Source organism: Mustela putorius, unplaced genomic scaffold, assembly GCF_011764305.1.
Source record: "Mustela putorius furo isolate JIRA1106 unplaced genomic scaffold, ASM1176430v1.1 tig00000596_pilon_pilon_pilon, whole genome shotgun sequence".
Classification (NCBI taxonomy): Eukaryota; Metazoa; Chordata; class Mammalia; order Carnivora; family Mustelidae; genus Mustela; species Mustela putorius.
Genome location: NW_025421428.1, coordinates 8,696,144 through 8,711,437, shown reverse-complemented (window position 1 = coordinate 8,711,437; position 15,294 = coordinate 8,696,144). Strand labels below are relative to the sequence as shown.

Genomic DNA, 15,294 nt, shown 5'->3' with positions numbered 1-15,294 from the left:
ATTAACTTGCCAGTGCTTGATAAAATTGGTCACTTGTCAGAGTCACCGGGGAACGGGGCAGTTATGGTTCTCTACTTGCTAACTTCCATTTTCCTTGTTCTCTGCCAATCCTTAACTCACCGTCTGCCAAGCTTCCTCTAAGCCCTGTGACGATGCTCTTGTGGTCTCCCTCACAGAAATTAGCAGAAGCCACAGTTCTACCCTCAGTTATCAACAGCATTTGGAAACTGGAATCTTCAAAGGCTGAGCTCACCAGGCAAAACCCCTGTTTTGGGGGAGGCGGTTCCACCACAAAACAGGCACCCTGGTAATAATGTTCCCTCAACTGGCCCACCCCCCACCCTTGGCAATGAGCCTAAACACAGCCAGATAACATTCTGCTCCTGTGCGTCTCCCATTCATTCCTTCTCCACTCATTCAACAAATACTGAGTATCCACTGCGTTCCAGGCACTGGGATCCAACAGGGTCTCTCGGGAGGCAGACTCCAGAGCCGAGGGAGCACAGCCCTCCTTTTCTGTCCTGGTGTTTCCAAAAGCCTTTCAGGGAAGTCAAGAAGGGGGGCCCACGTGGGTGTGGAAGTGGTACGGGGGAGGTAGACGAGAAGAAAAGGTACTGAAGACAGACAGAACTGCAAAGAAATGCTAAACTGCAATCCGTAGTCTGCTGGTTAATATTAATACCAATATTATCATTTTTAAACTACTGTGTGTGTGTATGTGTCTATACACACACACACACACACACACACACACACGAAGAGATAGTACAAAAATGCAATTATTTAATGTTGTTAGAAACCCAAACTGTCATCGTAAAAGAAATCATACAAAAATCAAAGGAGTTAAGCTCCCAACACTGTAATGTTAGATTTGAGTTGGAAAGATCAACATTGTGTCAGTCACATGCCAACAGGATAATGTGATATGACAAACAACCCTCAAATCTCAGAGGCTTACAACAGCAATATTTATTTCACACTCAGGGGTCGGTAGAAGGGCTGCAGTTCAGTCAATCTCTGCTGGGCTCACCGGGGTGGGGCCAGGTTAGGCTGGAATTCAGGCTCTGGGTTCGGTTCAGGTCATGTCCGCATTTGCGGACTCAGGCTAAACAAGCAACAGCGACCCACATATCACGGAGAGTGGGAGTCCCAGGAGGGCCGGTCATGCCTCTCACTCACCACGCACCATGCGGTCACTTATGCCCAAGGCACAGGGCCAAGCCCAGAGTCAATAGGATGAGAAACAAACACCACCCACAGGAAAGTCATGACTAGGATGAAGAGGGAAGGAAGAATGCGGAGAAAGAACACCACGTGCCCTCATTATGAACTCCTGATTTTTCCTTTTATTTTTTATTACCTTTTGAGAGAGAACACAAGCAGGCAGAGGGAGAGGGAGAGAGAGAATCCCAAGCAGGCTCCACGCTGAGCACACAGCCCGACACGGGGCTCAATCCCATGACCCCAAGATCATGACCTGAGCAGAAACTAAATCAGACACTCAACCAACTGAGCCACCCAGGTGCACCAGAACTTCTCCTTTGGAAAAAGAGGCATTTCTTCGCCCTGGCCACCAAAAGGGCCTAAATGCAACTGCAGCCTCTTCTCCGGAGCATCCTTTCACCTAGACTGTGGTTTCTGAATATTCATCTCCAGCAAAAGAAACCAGGACCCTGAAGGCACACCCGATTCCAGGTCTACAGCAGGAGTTGTATGACGTAATGTTGATACAGCTCGTGGTGCCAAAGAGCAAGAAAGCCATCCATACCAGGAGACCTTGCTAAGAGGATACAGGTGGTGACATGACAGGGCTCCCACTGGCTAAATACAGGACAATTTACATATCAAAAAGAATAGTGGCTACAACTCACTGAAACAGAGATGCCCGGTCCCTCTCTAACCCTATGGGATCCACATCTCCAAGGATGGAGCCAGGCATCTGCATTTCTTTACAGAGCTCCCCAGCTGAGTCTGATGCACTGGTGGCACTGAAAAGCACAGTCCACAGGCTTCCTGATATTCTGGGAGCACAGGTGACACATGGTGTCTACCTTGCTCTCAGATGCTGGCTTCTTCTTCCTAGGTAGTCTTGTTGAACTTGTAACTGTCCTTTATTCATATCCCTCCAACTCTGGGGTGGTCCAGCCACAACATGGCAGGCATCATCAAGAAGAAAAACTCCAATTCTCAGTCTGCTACCAACAATAACAACAGCAAAAAAACTGAGGCAGTTCCCAGGATCCTCCTTTTAACCACAGTTTTGACAATGACAATGAGGAGCAAACTCTTCTATTTTTAGCTAATATAGATCCAAGACATTCAAGTTTGGGGTTTCTCCAGATACCTCAAAGGAACTAGTTTTTAATCCTCATTCTCTATCAGAATCACCTGGTAACTTTCTACAAAACTTTCTACAAATGGTAACTTTGTCTGGGCTCCAGGCCCTGACCCAGAGATCCAGATTCAATGGTTGAGGGTGGAACCTGGGCACCCCAGTGTTTCAAAGGCTGCCAGGTGATTCTGATATGCAGTCACAACTGACAACCACAGATCCAAGCAAAAATTGTGAAAGCAAAACATTTCCACCTTAATGTCTTATCATAATTTGAATCAAGATATATCTTGGTTGAGACACCTTCCAAATCTCAATGTCCTGGGGGAAAGCCTTGGTCTGCCCCTAGCTGTGCCTCTACAGAGCTCCCTACCATCTTCCCTCCTACAATGAGCCTGAGCAGCCAGGCCAGCGTCCCTGGGCACACGCAGGTTCAGGATTCAGGGCTCATGGCGAGCAGGGCTCCTCTCTCAGATGCTCAGGACAAAGAATAAAGATCCACATGTCTAAAGAGCTCCAGAGCACAAAAAAACAAAAACAACAAAAAACAAAAAAACAAAAAAAAATCAAAAAAAACAAAAAAAAAAAAAAAAAAAAAAAGAGCTCCAGAGCAAAGTTCAGCATAGAATATGATCACAAATAGCTTCAAGCGGAAAACTAAAGCAACCATCACACAATTACGCCCCTAAATGTCTCCAAGAGGTAGAGTTGTTTTGTTTTGTTTTTTAATTAGAAAGACTAGGTAATCTCATGTTAGAAGATAACAGCAAAAGATTAGAAGTCAGCCAATTCAAAACAGCAAACATAGCTCTGCTCCCCAAACCCAATGAGCACAGCACACGTGTGCGTGCACACACAGTCCTACAAATCACTGCCACGTCTTCGCATAAGTGCTGAGCGCAGCTAGAAGTACTAGCTTCCTCTTAATTTGCAGTAGGTTAGATGCCAGCTCTCAGAAGGCCTGGATCCTTTGTCTGGCTTTGTATTAAAATATGCTGCTTTTCTCAAAGCCTTAACAGCTACCATACTATGAGAGGAAGGGCTGCATGTCAGAGAGCTCTGGAATTCACACCATGGTTGCAGCAGACATTTTCTGACTTATCACCCCACAAACACCCCTCTTCTCTAACACGTGCACCCCATCCACCAGACCAGATCCCCTCAGCTGTGCTTGCTCGTCTTGACCACATACTCCTGGCCTGGGTCGTGAGCCAGCACGAGTCACGTGGCTCCGCCGGGCTGGACTGAGAGCTGCTGGTCTCAAGTCTGCAAGGTGGCCTAAAGAAGGATCATGTAAATGCAAGCCCCTCAGAGCACCAGGTTGGACCACGTGAACAGACAGGAAAGAAGGCAGGAAAGCAAAGAGAAGACAAAGCAGAGGCAAGAGGCAGAGACAGCTTACGTCTCAGTGGCTCTCCAGCTGCCTGAACTCCATGCTCAGGGATTCCATAAAGTGTCCCTTTATCCCCATGATAAACTCCTCTTCTGCCTATTCAGCTACTTTGAAATGGATTTCTATTACTTGCCAACAACAACAAAAAAGAACCCTAACTAAAACAACTCTAAAGCCTTGTTATCAACTACTAAACATTTCCAGGATATTTTTAAAGACCAAAACCAACTTTTTTCTCTCTATTGAATATGCTGTTTCTAAAAATGTACATATGCTCTTAATGTAAATATGTGTATGTTTTGCTGTGGCAACTGGTTTCAAAATCAGAAACAAGGCAACCACCAGAATTTGGGATCAACAAAAAGAAAGCTCTCCAGGAAAACATTCCCTCACATCCCATTCTCAACAGCGACCATTCTCGATGGGAGGAGCCTGGGAAACGGAATCAGTGCAGGAAAGCCTGGCTCAGGCTTGGAGGCCTTAGGCACCACCTGCCTCTAGCCCTGCCAGAATGGACCAGACCCACTGACATTCTCTGCAGAACCCAATCACCGGGCTCAAAGAATGAGCACCTTCAAGAATGAGAAGCTCCTGGATGCACTCTTTAATACGGGCTTAAATCAACAATGTGTTTATAGAGACTTCAAGAGAGAAACCAAGAGTCGTTCAAACTTGGCTGACTAAATTTCCCCTTCCCAGCCACAGTGTTTAGAACAATTTGAAGGACAAAGTACAGACCTCCGGCTGGATGGCTTTAAACACAGGTATGTCCATTAACGTGATCTGGCTCTGCAACAAAAGAGAATCAGCGTTAGAATATGCTGGAAATCAAAGATAAATTTGAATCCACACGGAGTAATAACACACTCTCCCTTGAAATAAAAATCAAGAAAGAATAGAATAAAAAGTTTCTAAAATGCCTCTCCCATCCCTCCCCCCTCATAAGCCCTCACCCCACACCCCTCTTTCTTTAATATGAGACAAACTCCCAATCTGAGAATGGATGACAGTCATTTGGAGGGTGGGACGGAGATTAAGGGGAACGTTTTTAGTTTGGATATTTTTGTCCTATTTGAGTTTCTGTTTCAAGCATGAATTACTTTTGTAATTTAAAAAAATTATAGACACAATATTAAATAGAATGCTAAACAGAGACACTATCTATTACTCTAAATTTAAATTTTAAAGAAACTGTGGCTTATAGAAATTGTACACTTCTTCTGAAGTCTAAGCCTCCTCTAAATTATACAGTAGAGTGTTACTCGAGATGCACCCTTGGACCAGTGCTCGACCGCAAACTATTTATTCCAGCCAGCCCACAATGAGATAACTACAGAATTTGAGAACAAGCATTTGGGAACTTTTATAACAAATTGCCACAACGTTTTTTTTTTTTTGTTTTAATTTAACTTTTTTTTAAAATATCTGTCCTCAACAGATGGGAAATGAAAAAAACCACAGCTAGCTTGCGAAGCACTAATGTTGTAAATACAGAAAATACACATCTAGTTAAAGGCTGTTCCCACTGTTAGCTGCTCATCATGCAACAGTAAGAGAAAGCACCATTGCTGACAATCTTTTCCGGGCAAGGTGTGCACTGAGCTGACGGCCCATGATCTACCCATCTCTGTATGTCACCTGGGATGCCCGGTGTGAGTTAATAGACATGTCTGTGATAGGCAAAGGAGAGCCAAGGGCATTTGGATGCCTCCTAACTCAAGCAGACACCCTGCTCATGGCCCACAGGTCAAAGGGGTTGCTGTGATGCAGTGGAACGAACAGGGGCTCTGACATCACCAGGGCTTGAGTGCGTGTCTGGATATCACTGCTTAACACGAGTATGTTCTTTGACACGTGGTTTAACCTCTCCTAGTCTCAGGTGCCACATCTAGGAAATGATGACAGTTATCCCTGTCTTATAGGATCCCTGGGAAAATTCAAGAGCAGAAGTACAGAATGCCTGGCATCTGACAGGTGCTCTCTAGATATGCATGTGTGTGTGTATACACACATATATACACGCATAAGAGCGTGTGCATCTGTGCACATACATATATGCAGAGAGAGAGACAGAAAGACAGATTACCTGTCAGGTGCCAGGCATTCTGCGCCTCCTATCTTGAGTTTTCACAAAGATTATCTATATACTGTGGACCCTTGAACAACATGGGGATTAGGGATGCCAACCCTCCATGGTCTAAAATCTGCTTCTCAGGATGCCTGAGTGGCTCAGACAGTTAAGCAACTGATTCTTGATTTCGGATCAGGTCATGATCTCAGGGTTGTGAGATCAAGCCCTATGTCAGGCTCTGTGCTCAGCACAGAGTCTGCTTCTCTCTCTCTACTCCTCTCCCTCTGACCCTCCATACTCACATACTCTGGCTCTGTAACATAAATAAATCTTTAAAAAAATAAAATAAAGTCTGAATATAACTTTTGACTTCCCAAAAACTTAACTACTAACAGCCTACAGTTAACCAGAAGCCTTACTGCTAACATCAACAGTTGAGTGACACATTTTGTATGTCAGATGAATTATAAACTGTAATCTTACAAAAACGTAAGCTAGAGAAAGGCAAATATTAAGAAAATCATAAGGAAGGGAAAATGCATTTACAGTACTGTATTTATAAAAAAAAATCTGTATATAAGTGGACCCACACAGTCCAAACCTGTGCTCAGGGGTCAACTGTGTGCACATGTGTGTTTCTGTATTCATACTTCTACATCATATATATGTGAAGTCACACAGATGGGCTCACATATTGGCATGTGAACTTACGCTTCCTGACCAATATATGAAATAAGGGAACTGTTAATTTGTTTGAATATTCAAGCATCAAAGTTGCTCTTAAAGGAGGCTCTTACTTAAGTCAACAAATAGTCATGAAAAAAGCCTCATTTCAAGACTACATTAGGAAAGTGGCAACACACACAGTACGTCAAGTGTAACCACAATCCAGGGCTCAGGTGCAGAATTGTGGTCGCCTTTTGGCTAATTTAGAGGTGGTCCAAGACCACTGGATTCCCGAACAGCACAGGATGCAGGCCAAAGCATACTATCGTCAGGGCTGAGCAGAAGAGGGAAATAAGCAGGTGCTTCTGTGGACAGCCTCTTCGTCCCCTCCAAGGGGCCAGCGCTGCCACTAACAGAAGCTCAGCAGAGAGACAGCAGAGGCACCAGGAATAAAGAAGCACTTGGAAACTGAGCCCTTCTACCTCTGGGTCTAACCCCCAGTGGCAAAGGAGGCAGTGGACATCATCACAAGGTGGATCTGGTGGGCGTCAAGGGACAACTAAGGCCAGGAGGCCTGCAGGTCTGGTGTCTGGCCCAGAGCTATGCCCCAGGCAGTGCAAACACACGGGCATTTCTCCTGCCAGACCCATGGAGATTGCTAGCCAAGCCCCCTCACATTTGGATTAATTCTGCCATCCTGGGGAACAGAAAGGCCTTGTGAAAACAGGAGATTCACGCCGAAAGCTCAGAAGGCCTTGGAAATCTCTGCCATGGTTCAAGTTTACTCCCTATCCGGGAGAACTAGCAGGATGTTTGCAATGTCATTTACAACAAGAACCAAAAGTCTGCTAATGTGAAAATGAGAAAACTTCCTCTCCATCCTGCCATCACTTCTAGGGTTAGCTACTGAAGTTCCAAATGGTTTATTAAAATAGTGGCTTTACATTTCACATTTTTTTTGCGATGGTCCAAGTTTTGAGTATCCTAAATCCCTGCTCAGCCCCTAAGTCAGAATACGTATTCAGGTGTTTTATTCAAAATAAATGGGGCGCCTGTGTGGCTCGGTGGGTTAAAGCCTCTGCCTTCGGCTCAGGTCATGGTCTCAGGGTCCTGGGATCAAGCCCTGCATCAGGCTCTCTGGTCGGCAGGGAGCCTGCTTCCTCCCTCTCTCTCTGCCTGCCTCTCTGCCTACTTGTGATCTCTCTCTGTCAAATAAAGAAATAAAACCTTTAAAAAAAAATTAAAATAAGGGGCGCCTGGGTGGCTCAGTGGGTTAAGCCGCTGCCTTCGGCTCGGGTCATGATCTCAGGGTCCTGGGATCGAGTCCCGCGTCGGGCTCTCTGCTCAGCAGGGAGCCTGCTTCCCTCTCTCTCTCTCTCTGCCTGCCTCTCCATCTGCTTGTGATTTCTCTCTGTCAAATAAATAAATAAAATCTTTTAAAAAATAAATAAATAAAATAAAATAAACAACAAGAGAGGTCTCCAAACTTAAAATAGACTGGCTGGTTCCAAACACACAATCTGAGGGTTTTCAGAAGACTTTCCCACTTCTATCCTTTCAATTCTGACCAAAAAGATTCAGAGTCCAGAACAAGAATATGTCAATACATAGGTAAAATCACCAGATTATAAATTTCATGACATTTTACTACAAAGCCAAACACATATGGAGAGGTTGCTGACGAGCAGTCCTTCCCAGGAAGTGTAGGCACTCCAAAGCAGGCAGTTTTACCAGAAGGGAGGGTGTGGGTAGGAGTAGGAGCTTGAGGGAAGTTAGGTCCCATCTCCCTTCATAGCAGCTCTCGGCCTCAGGAGATGACCATGACTGCAGGGGAGAGGCCCCGGCTCCCTGGAGAGAAAGGGCATTTCCGAGGGGTGTGGTGCAGCCCCCACAGAAATGCGGCCATCTTGTCTACCAGCAGCACTTGTCACGATGAGTTGTATGGAAGTGTTAAATCTCTACATCGTACACCTGACACTAACACTCCACTGTATGGTAACTAACTGGAATTTAAACAAAAGCAACAAGTGAGTGAAGGAATGAATGACCGAAACCCACCACAGCGAGGCACCCGTGCTTGGGCTGAGGAGCGCACTCACGAGCACGTCTCTCAATGGTTTCTCCTTCCACTGGGAAATAAAGCTTTACTACAGGACGCCCAGTGAAGCTAGTCATGCTGGAGATGCCTTCCTTAATCCTAACTTCTTCTCCCACCTCCTTCTTTCTTATCCGGGGCCCCCTAAAAATTCAGGCTTTTTAGGTAAATGGCTAATCTCCACATACTACAAAACACTTCTGCTGAGGTGAAGACTTCAGAAGGGAGAGAACTACTGAAGCACTTCACAACGTGGCCCTAAAGAAAGACGTGGTTCTGTGTAGGTAAATGAAATATACACAACCAAAAAGGAAACAAAAAAAATGTTTCCTGCATATGTTGAGAGTAGTGTTTCTCTAACACTGGTGACTAAATTCCCTTTTCCCAGCCACAACCTTATATAAAGGCTCTCAAACCCCCAAATAAACAAACAAGGGAAGCTGTTGGCAAATTAGTGGCATATTTTATAACAAAAAATATCTTTAAATTTGCATTTAGAGATCACTCCACCAACGCCTGACCAGGAGGGCTCACGGAACAAAAGGCAATCAGCTCCAGAGATATATATTCCTACTTCTACTCCTAGAGCCACAGGAACCATGTGTCTGGCAAATTTAGAATCGTAGTCAAGGAAATGCAAATTAAACAGGAAGATGCCATTTGTCGTCCATCGGCACCGTCAGGAGCGACAGGACTAGGGACTGCTCTGTTCTTTTTGGAAAGCAATCTGGCAGTAAACCATTCAAAAAGTTTTTTTTGGAAAAGCCAAACTTATAAAAAGTTGCAGGAATAGAATGATGGATTCTATAACCTTCCACCTAGCTTCACTAATTAACATCTTGCCTCACTGGCTTTATCTCCATGTATGTAATTATACATACACATTTTTTTCAGAACCACTCAAGAAGAAAATGCAGATATCATGACTCTTCACTCCTAAACCTTTCAGCATATTATTTCCCAAGAACAAGAACATGCTCTAACATAATGATAAAATTATTACATTCAGGAAACTTACATTGCTACAATAGTAACATCTAACATCTAATAATAACATAATAACTAATGTTACTATTAGTAACATCTAATAGTACACTCCACATTCAAAATTCGCTAAATATCCCAAAACTTTTTTATAACAATTTTTTCTTGATCCAAAATCAAGCATTGCATTTAGATATTATCTCCTAAAAAGTGAAATGAGCATACTATTGAACAATAATCCCTACATCTACAGAAAGCAGAGCACTGGAACACAAGGAAACTATATATAGATCTACATTTAGATGCAGATAGAAAATTAAATGTTCACTGCACCATTATCTGCAGTAGTAAAAATCTGGAAGCAATATAAGAGACCATGAGGAAAATAATATAAGAGAATAAACAATATAAGAGACCATGAAAAAAAATACATATGGAATATATAAGAAAATATATCCAGATTCTGGAGTATTATGCAGCTATTAAAAATAGTGAATTAAAGGGGCTCCTGAGGGGTTCAGTCGGTTAATTGTCTCTCTTTTTTTTTTTTTTTAAGATTTTATTTATTTATCTGACAAAGAGAGACAGTGTATAAGCAGGGGGAACAGCAGGGAGAGGGAGAAGCAGGAGCCCAACATGGGGCTCGATCCTAGGACCCTGGGATCATGACCTGAGCTGAAGGCAGATGCTTAATGGACTGAACCACCCAGGCACCCCAGAGCATCTGACTCTTGATTTCAGCTCAGGTCAAGATCTCAGGGTCATGAGATCAAGCCATGAGCTGGGCTCCATGCTCAGTGGGGAGTCTGTTTGGAATTTTCTCTCCCTCTCCCTCTGTTCCTCCCCAGCTTGTGCCCCTCCCCTTATTTGTGCATCAAATAAAAAAACCTTTAAAAATAGAAAATAAATAAATCTTTAAAAAATTAAAAAAAAACTTTAAAAATATAAAATAAATCTTTAAAAAATAAAAAATCTTTAAAAATAGAAAATTAAATCTACACATGTTGACCTAGAAAGCTGTCCACGATCTACTGATAAAGTTCCAGCATTGTTTTTTACTTTAGTTTCAGACTACTGGGAAGAAGAAGGATGGCAATCTAGCTGTAGATCTCTGACATCAGCCACAGCAACATTCTCCTAGGTAAGTCTTGTGAGGCAAGGGGAAAACAAAAACAAAAATAAACTATTGGGACTATAACAAAATAAAAAGCTTCTAAGAGCAAAATTAAATAAATAAATAAAATAAAACAAAACAAAAAATCAAAACTAAAAGACAACCCAATGAATGGGTGAAGATATTTGCAAATGACATATCCCATAAAGGGTTATATCCAAAATATAGAAAAAACTGATATAACTCAACACCAAAACCCCAGATAATCCAATTTAAAAATAGGCAGCAGAGAGGAGCAGACATTTCTCCCAAAAAAAACCATCCAGATGGCCAACAGACATATGAAAAGATGCTCAACATCACTCATCATCAGGGAAACACAAATCCAAACCACAAGGAGATATCAGCTCACACCTGTCAGAATGGCTAAAATCAAAAACACAAGGAACGACAAGTGTTGGTGAGGCTATGGAGTAAAAGGAACTCTCTTGCTCTATTGGTGGGAATGTAAACTCCATGCAGCCACTGTGGAAGACAATGGAGGGTCCTCAAAAAATTAAAAATAGAACTACCCTACAATCCAGTAATCGCACCACTGGACATTTACCCAAAGAATACGAAAATAGTAATTGGAAAGAATATATGCACCCCTATGTTTATAGCAGCATTATTTACAATAGCCAAATTAAAGAAAAAGCCCAAGTGTTCATTAACAGATGAATGGATAAAGAACATGTGGTACAAATATACAAGGAATACTATACAGCCATAAAAAAGAATAAAATCTTGCCATTTGCAACACCATCGATGGATCTAGAGGGTATAATGCTAAGCGAAATAAGTCAGTCAGAGGAAGACAAATACCATATGATTTCATTCATATGTGGAATTTAAAAAGCAAAACAAATGAACAAAGGAAAAAACGAGACAAAGCAAAAAATAGACTCTTGGGCACTTGGGTGGCTCAGTTGGCTGGGCGATCTGCTCAGGTCATGATCCTGGAGTCTCAGGATCAAGTCCCACATCAGGCTCCTTGCTCAGTGGGGAGCCTGCTTCTCCCTCTGACCCTCCCCCCACCCCATGCTCTGTCTCTCACTCACTCTCTCTCTTTCAGATAAATAAAATCTTTTAAAAAATAAAAAGTAAAACAGACTCTTAACTATAGAGAACAAACTGATGGTTACCAGAGGCGAGGTAGCTGGGAGCATGGGAGGAACAGGTGAAAGGGATTAAAGAGCATACTTATCACGACGACCTTAGTAATATATGGAACTGTGGAATCACCATATTATACACTTGAAACTAATATAACACTATATGTTAACCATACTGGAATTTTAACATTTGTATTAATTAATTAATTAAAGTTGCACATGTGATTCAGATTGTATTCCTGTCGGATGGTACCGGTCTAGAGTGCCAGCCCTGGTTTTAAATCCCAGATAGACAGTGCCACTTACTCTCTGTATGAAGAAGTGATTTTCCTCTTTAAGCACTGACCTGCTCATCAATGTATTGGGAATAATAAATACACCTAAGTTATCAGGCTGATGTGAGAAGTAGATTACATAATGCATGTAAAGCACTTAAGCATAAGACCCAGACATGGGGGATGCCTGAGTGGCTCAGTCACTTAAGCATCTGCCTTCAGCTCAGGTTGTGCTCTCAGGGTCCTGGGATTGAGTCCCACATCGGGCTCCTGCTTAACAGGGAGCCTGCTTCTCCCTCTGCCAGCTTCTCCCCCTGCTTGCACGTGCCCTCTCTCTCTCTCTGACAAAGTCTTAAAAGAAAAAAAAACTAGACATGGCAGGTGTTCAAAAATGGGAGCTGCCCTTAATATTACCATCCAGCATTAGGTGAATAATCAGGAGGTGAAGGTTTTAGACCTGGCTCTGCCCATACCTGGCTATATGTTCCAGGCAAAAAATAAAAATAAAAAATAAATAAATAATAATAATAATCATCTCTTAGATTCTTCACTTCTTTATTAGAAAATCAGGAGCTAATAATCTGCTTCATCTGGTCATTCTGAAGACCGAGTTCTTTCAGTCTACATGTATTCACTGAGTACCAACTAAGAGCTAGGCACCATTCGGGGCACTGGGAAAAAGCAATGAACAAGTCAGATAAAGCTCCCGTCCTTAAAGAGTTTCTATTCCAGAGAAGATATATCACAAAAAAAATGTTATATAATGTTATGTTGGGTAGGAATAAGAAATATGAAGAAACTGGAGCAGGATAAGGGAAAGGAGTGATGGAGAGCTGCCACTTTAGGCCAAGCCAGAGACAGAGACACGTGGAGAAGAGCCAGTAGGAGTGATGGAAGAGAAGCGCAGGGCCCTGTGGCAGGGGGACACTGGGTGAGTCTGGGTTAGAGGTGTAGCTGGGGAGCACAAAGCACAGAGATGGGGGCAGGAGAGGAGACTTGGCCAGACCACAGGGGGCCCTGGAGGCCTTGGGAGGAACACAGGGTCTCATTCTCACAGGAGGCAGTTGCTAGAGAGCTTTACATGGGTTTTTAGATGATCCCTTGACTATGCTGAAGGAGGTGATGCCAGGTGATGCCAGCACGGCACAAAATAAACGTGGGGGCCGGCAACAGCAGAGGGCTGAGACGCGGCCCTGTAGCTCCCCCAGTATCCTGGAGGGCACTAAACCTGTTACAGCAAAGGGGACAGGGAGGAAGCAGGCACGGCAGAGAATTACAGCCCCAAGACAGTGCTTGCAGTCAGGCTCCAGGTCACCCCACAGGCAAGACTCCTCTACCTTCACAGCACAAAAGGAAGAAACCGAGTCACTGCAAAACGAGAAGCCAACTTGGCATCTCCACCACAAGGAACAGCCCTCAGTCAGACGGGCAGAAACACACTGGCTGAAGAAAAACCAGTTTTTAAAAAAATGAATTATTACAAAATACTATTTTTTATCATAGAAAAGTCATCGTGAAAATGCAGAAAGCATGGTGCCTGGGTGGCTCAGTGAGTTAAAGCCTCTGTCTTCGGCTCAGGTCATGATCTCAGGATCCTGGGATCGAGTCCCGTATCGGGCTCTCTGCTCAGCAGGGAGCCTGCTTCCTCCTCTCTCTCTGCCTGCCTCTCTGCCTACTTGTGACCTTTCTCTGTGTGTCAAATAAATACATAAAATCTTAAAAAAAAAATGCAGAAGGCCAACAAAAAGAAACAAACAGAAGTAAAATTAAATTCCAACTAATTGGAATCCTACAACAACCAGAAGTTACAGTAAATAATGTTTGGCTATTTATATCCAGATAGCTATGAATACATAAACACCAAATCTAGACCTCTTCTTCTGCGAATATAAATAAGTGTGCATTGCATGTGCTTTTTAAAAATGGCACTGTTCTCTGTTAATGGTGCTGTAACTTGCCCCTTTCACTGACTATTCGTATATACTGCACATGACTTCCAAGGTGGTTAATTCGAGATTGATGGCATCCTTTTCAATGCTGCCTAGTATTTCATAAAGAATATTATATCCCACAGACCCTAAGGTTGGGCATATGGGTCGTTTCCAACCGGTTTTAACTAGCCCCTGTCGCAACCTGTTTTGGTGCCCAGACACTCACATCAGTTCTGTTACTTACAGCAAACTCCTCGGGACTCACTTTCAAGACATCGAAGACAACGGCATCGTAGCTCTTGCTGGCATAGTCGCAGCTCTGGCCCTCCAGAGAGTCTGAGCTGCTGCTGCCCTGCGGAGAACAGGGAGAGAGGGTGCCACCTGAGCAGTCGGGCTCACTGCAGACTCGCTACCTCCCACGCCCAGAGCGAGGACGCACACACGAAGGAAAAGCTCCTGCTGCCCACTGCTGTACCCCATTCCAGGCACCGCGCTGGGCACTTCATACACACACTCCTGTTTAATTCTTGAAGGAATGGAGTACATGCTATTTTTACTCCCACTTTACAGATAAGGAAGCAGAGGCAATGCCATGTCCCCAAGGTATCACAGCCAGGAAACCAGAGAGCCAGGAGGTGAACCTAGTTTCGCCTACCCTCGATCATGGCCCCCAACTGCTTCCAGCCTGCTGTGTAGCTGGTGGGGTAAAAAGACAGAGCCCACTCTTCCTTTAGAGAGAACGGGACTTCATAGCTCAGGAGGCCTGAGGCAATCATCGGTCTTGTTCTGTCTCTCAAACGTTACCTAGTTTCACCTTTTTGTTGTTGTTGTTGTTATTATTGTTTTCTGGAAGTCACTGCAGAAATTCTTATACAAAATGTTAAACTAGCTCTCAAGGCTTATTTCATATATGGGCCATTTGGAATTTAAAAACCAGATTGCTGATGAGGTGAGAGGTAACCAACTGGCTTTGGAGACGGGTGTGAAAGTTATATTTAGTAGGGTCCCTTATTAAGGTGAACCCAGTGAGCCCTGCACAGACAGAAGGGGTCTCCCATAAAAGAGCACATTAAAACTCCCCAAATGTGGCCAGTTTTATGAAGCCCAACCCTGTGGGGATCCCAGAATGTTGAACATACCTTCTCCTCAATTTTATTTAATTTCATCAAACTCTACTTCGGGGAACCATTCAAACTTACCACCCAAAACTTGTGCCCTGTTCATAAACGGTTTTATTCGTCTCAACCCGTGAAGAGGGATTTTGTGGTTTCCAATAACC

At 43.6% G+C, this 15,294-nt stretch overlaps 1 protein-coding gene across 8 annotated transcripts in view; it reads right to left on the bottom strand.

Annotated features, from left to right (window-relative positions):
• Positions 1-15,294, bottom strand: part of RALGPS1 (Ral GEF with PH domain and SH3 binding motif 1) — a 270,593-nt gene that overhangs the window by 204,699 nt on the left and 50,600 nt on the right. For all 8 annotated transcript variants that reach the window (XM_045082428.1, XM_045082426.1, XM_045082430.1 and 5 more), the window contains 2 exons: positions 14,260-14,367; positions 4,464-4,514 (listed from right to left, as the gene is read on the bottom strand). In XM_045082428.1, the coding sequence (XP_044938363.1) occupies positions 4,464-4,514; positions 14,260-14,367 (159 nt within the window). The remainder of the gene's footprint in view (positions 1-4,463; positions 4,515-14,259; positions 14,368-15,294) is intronic.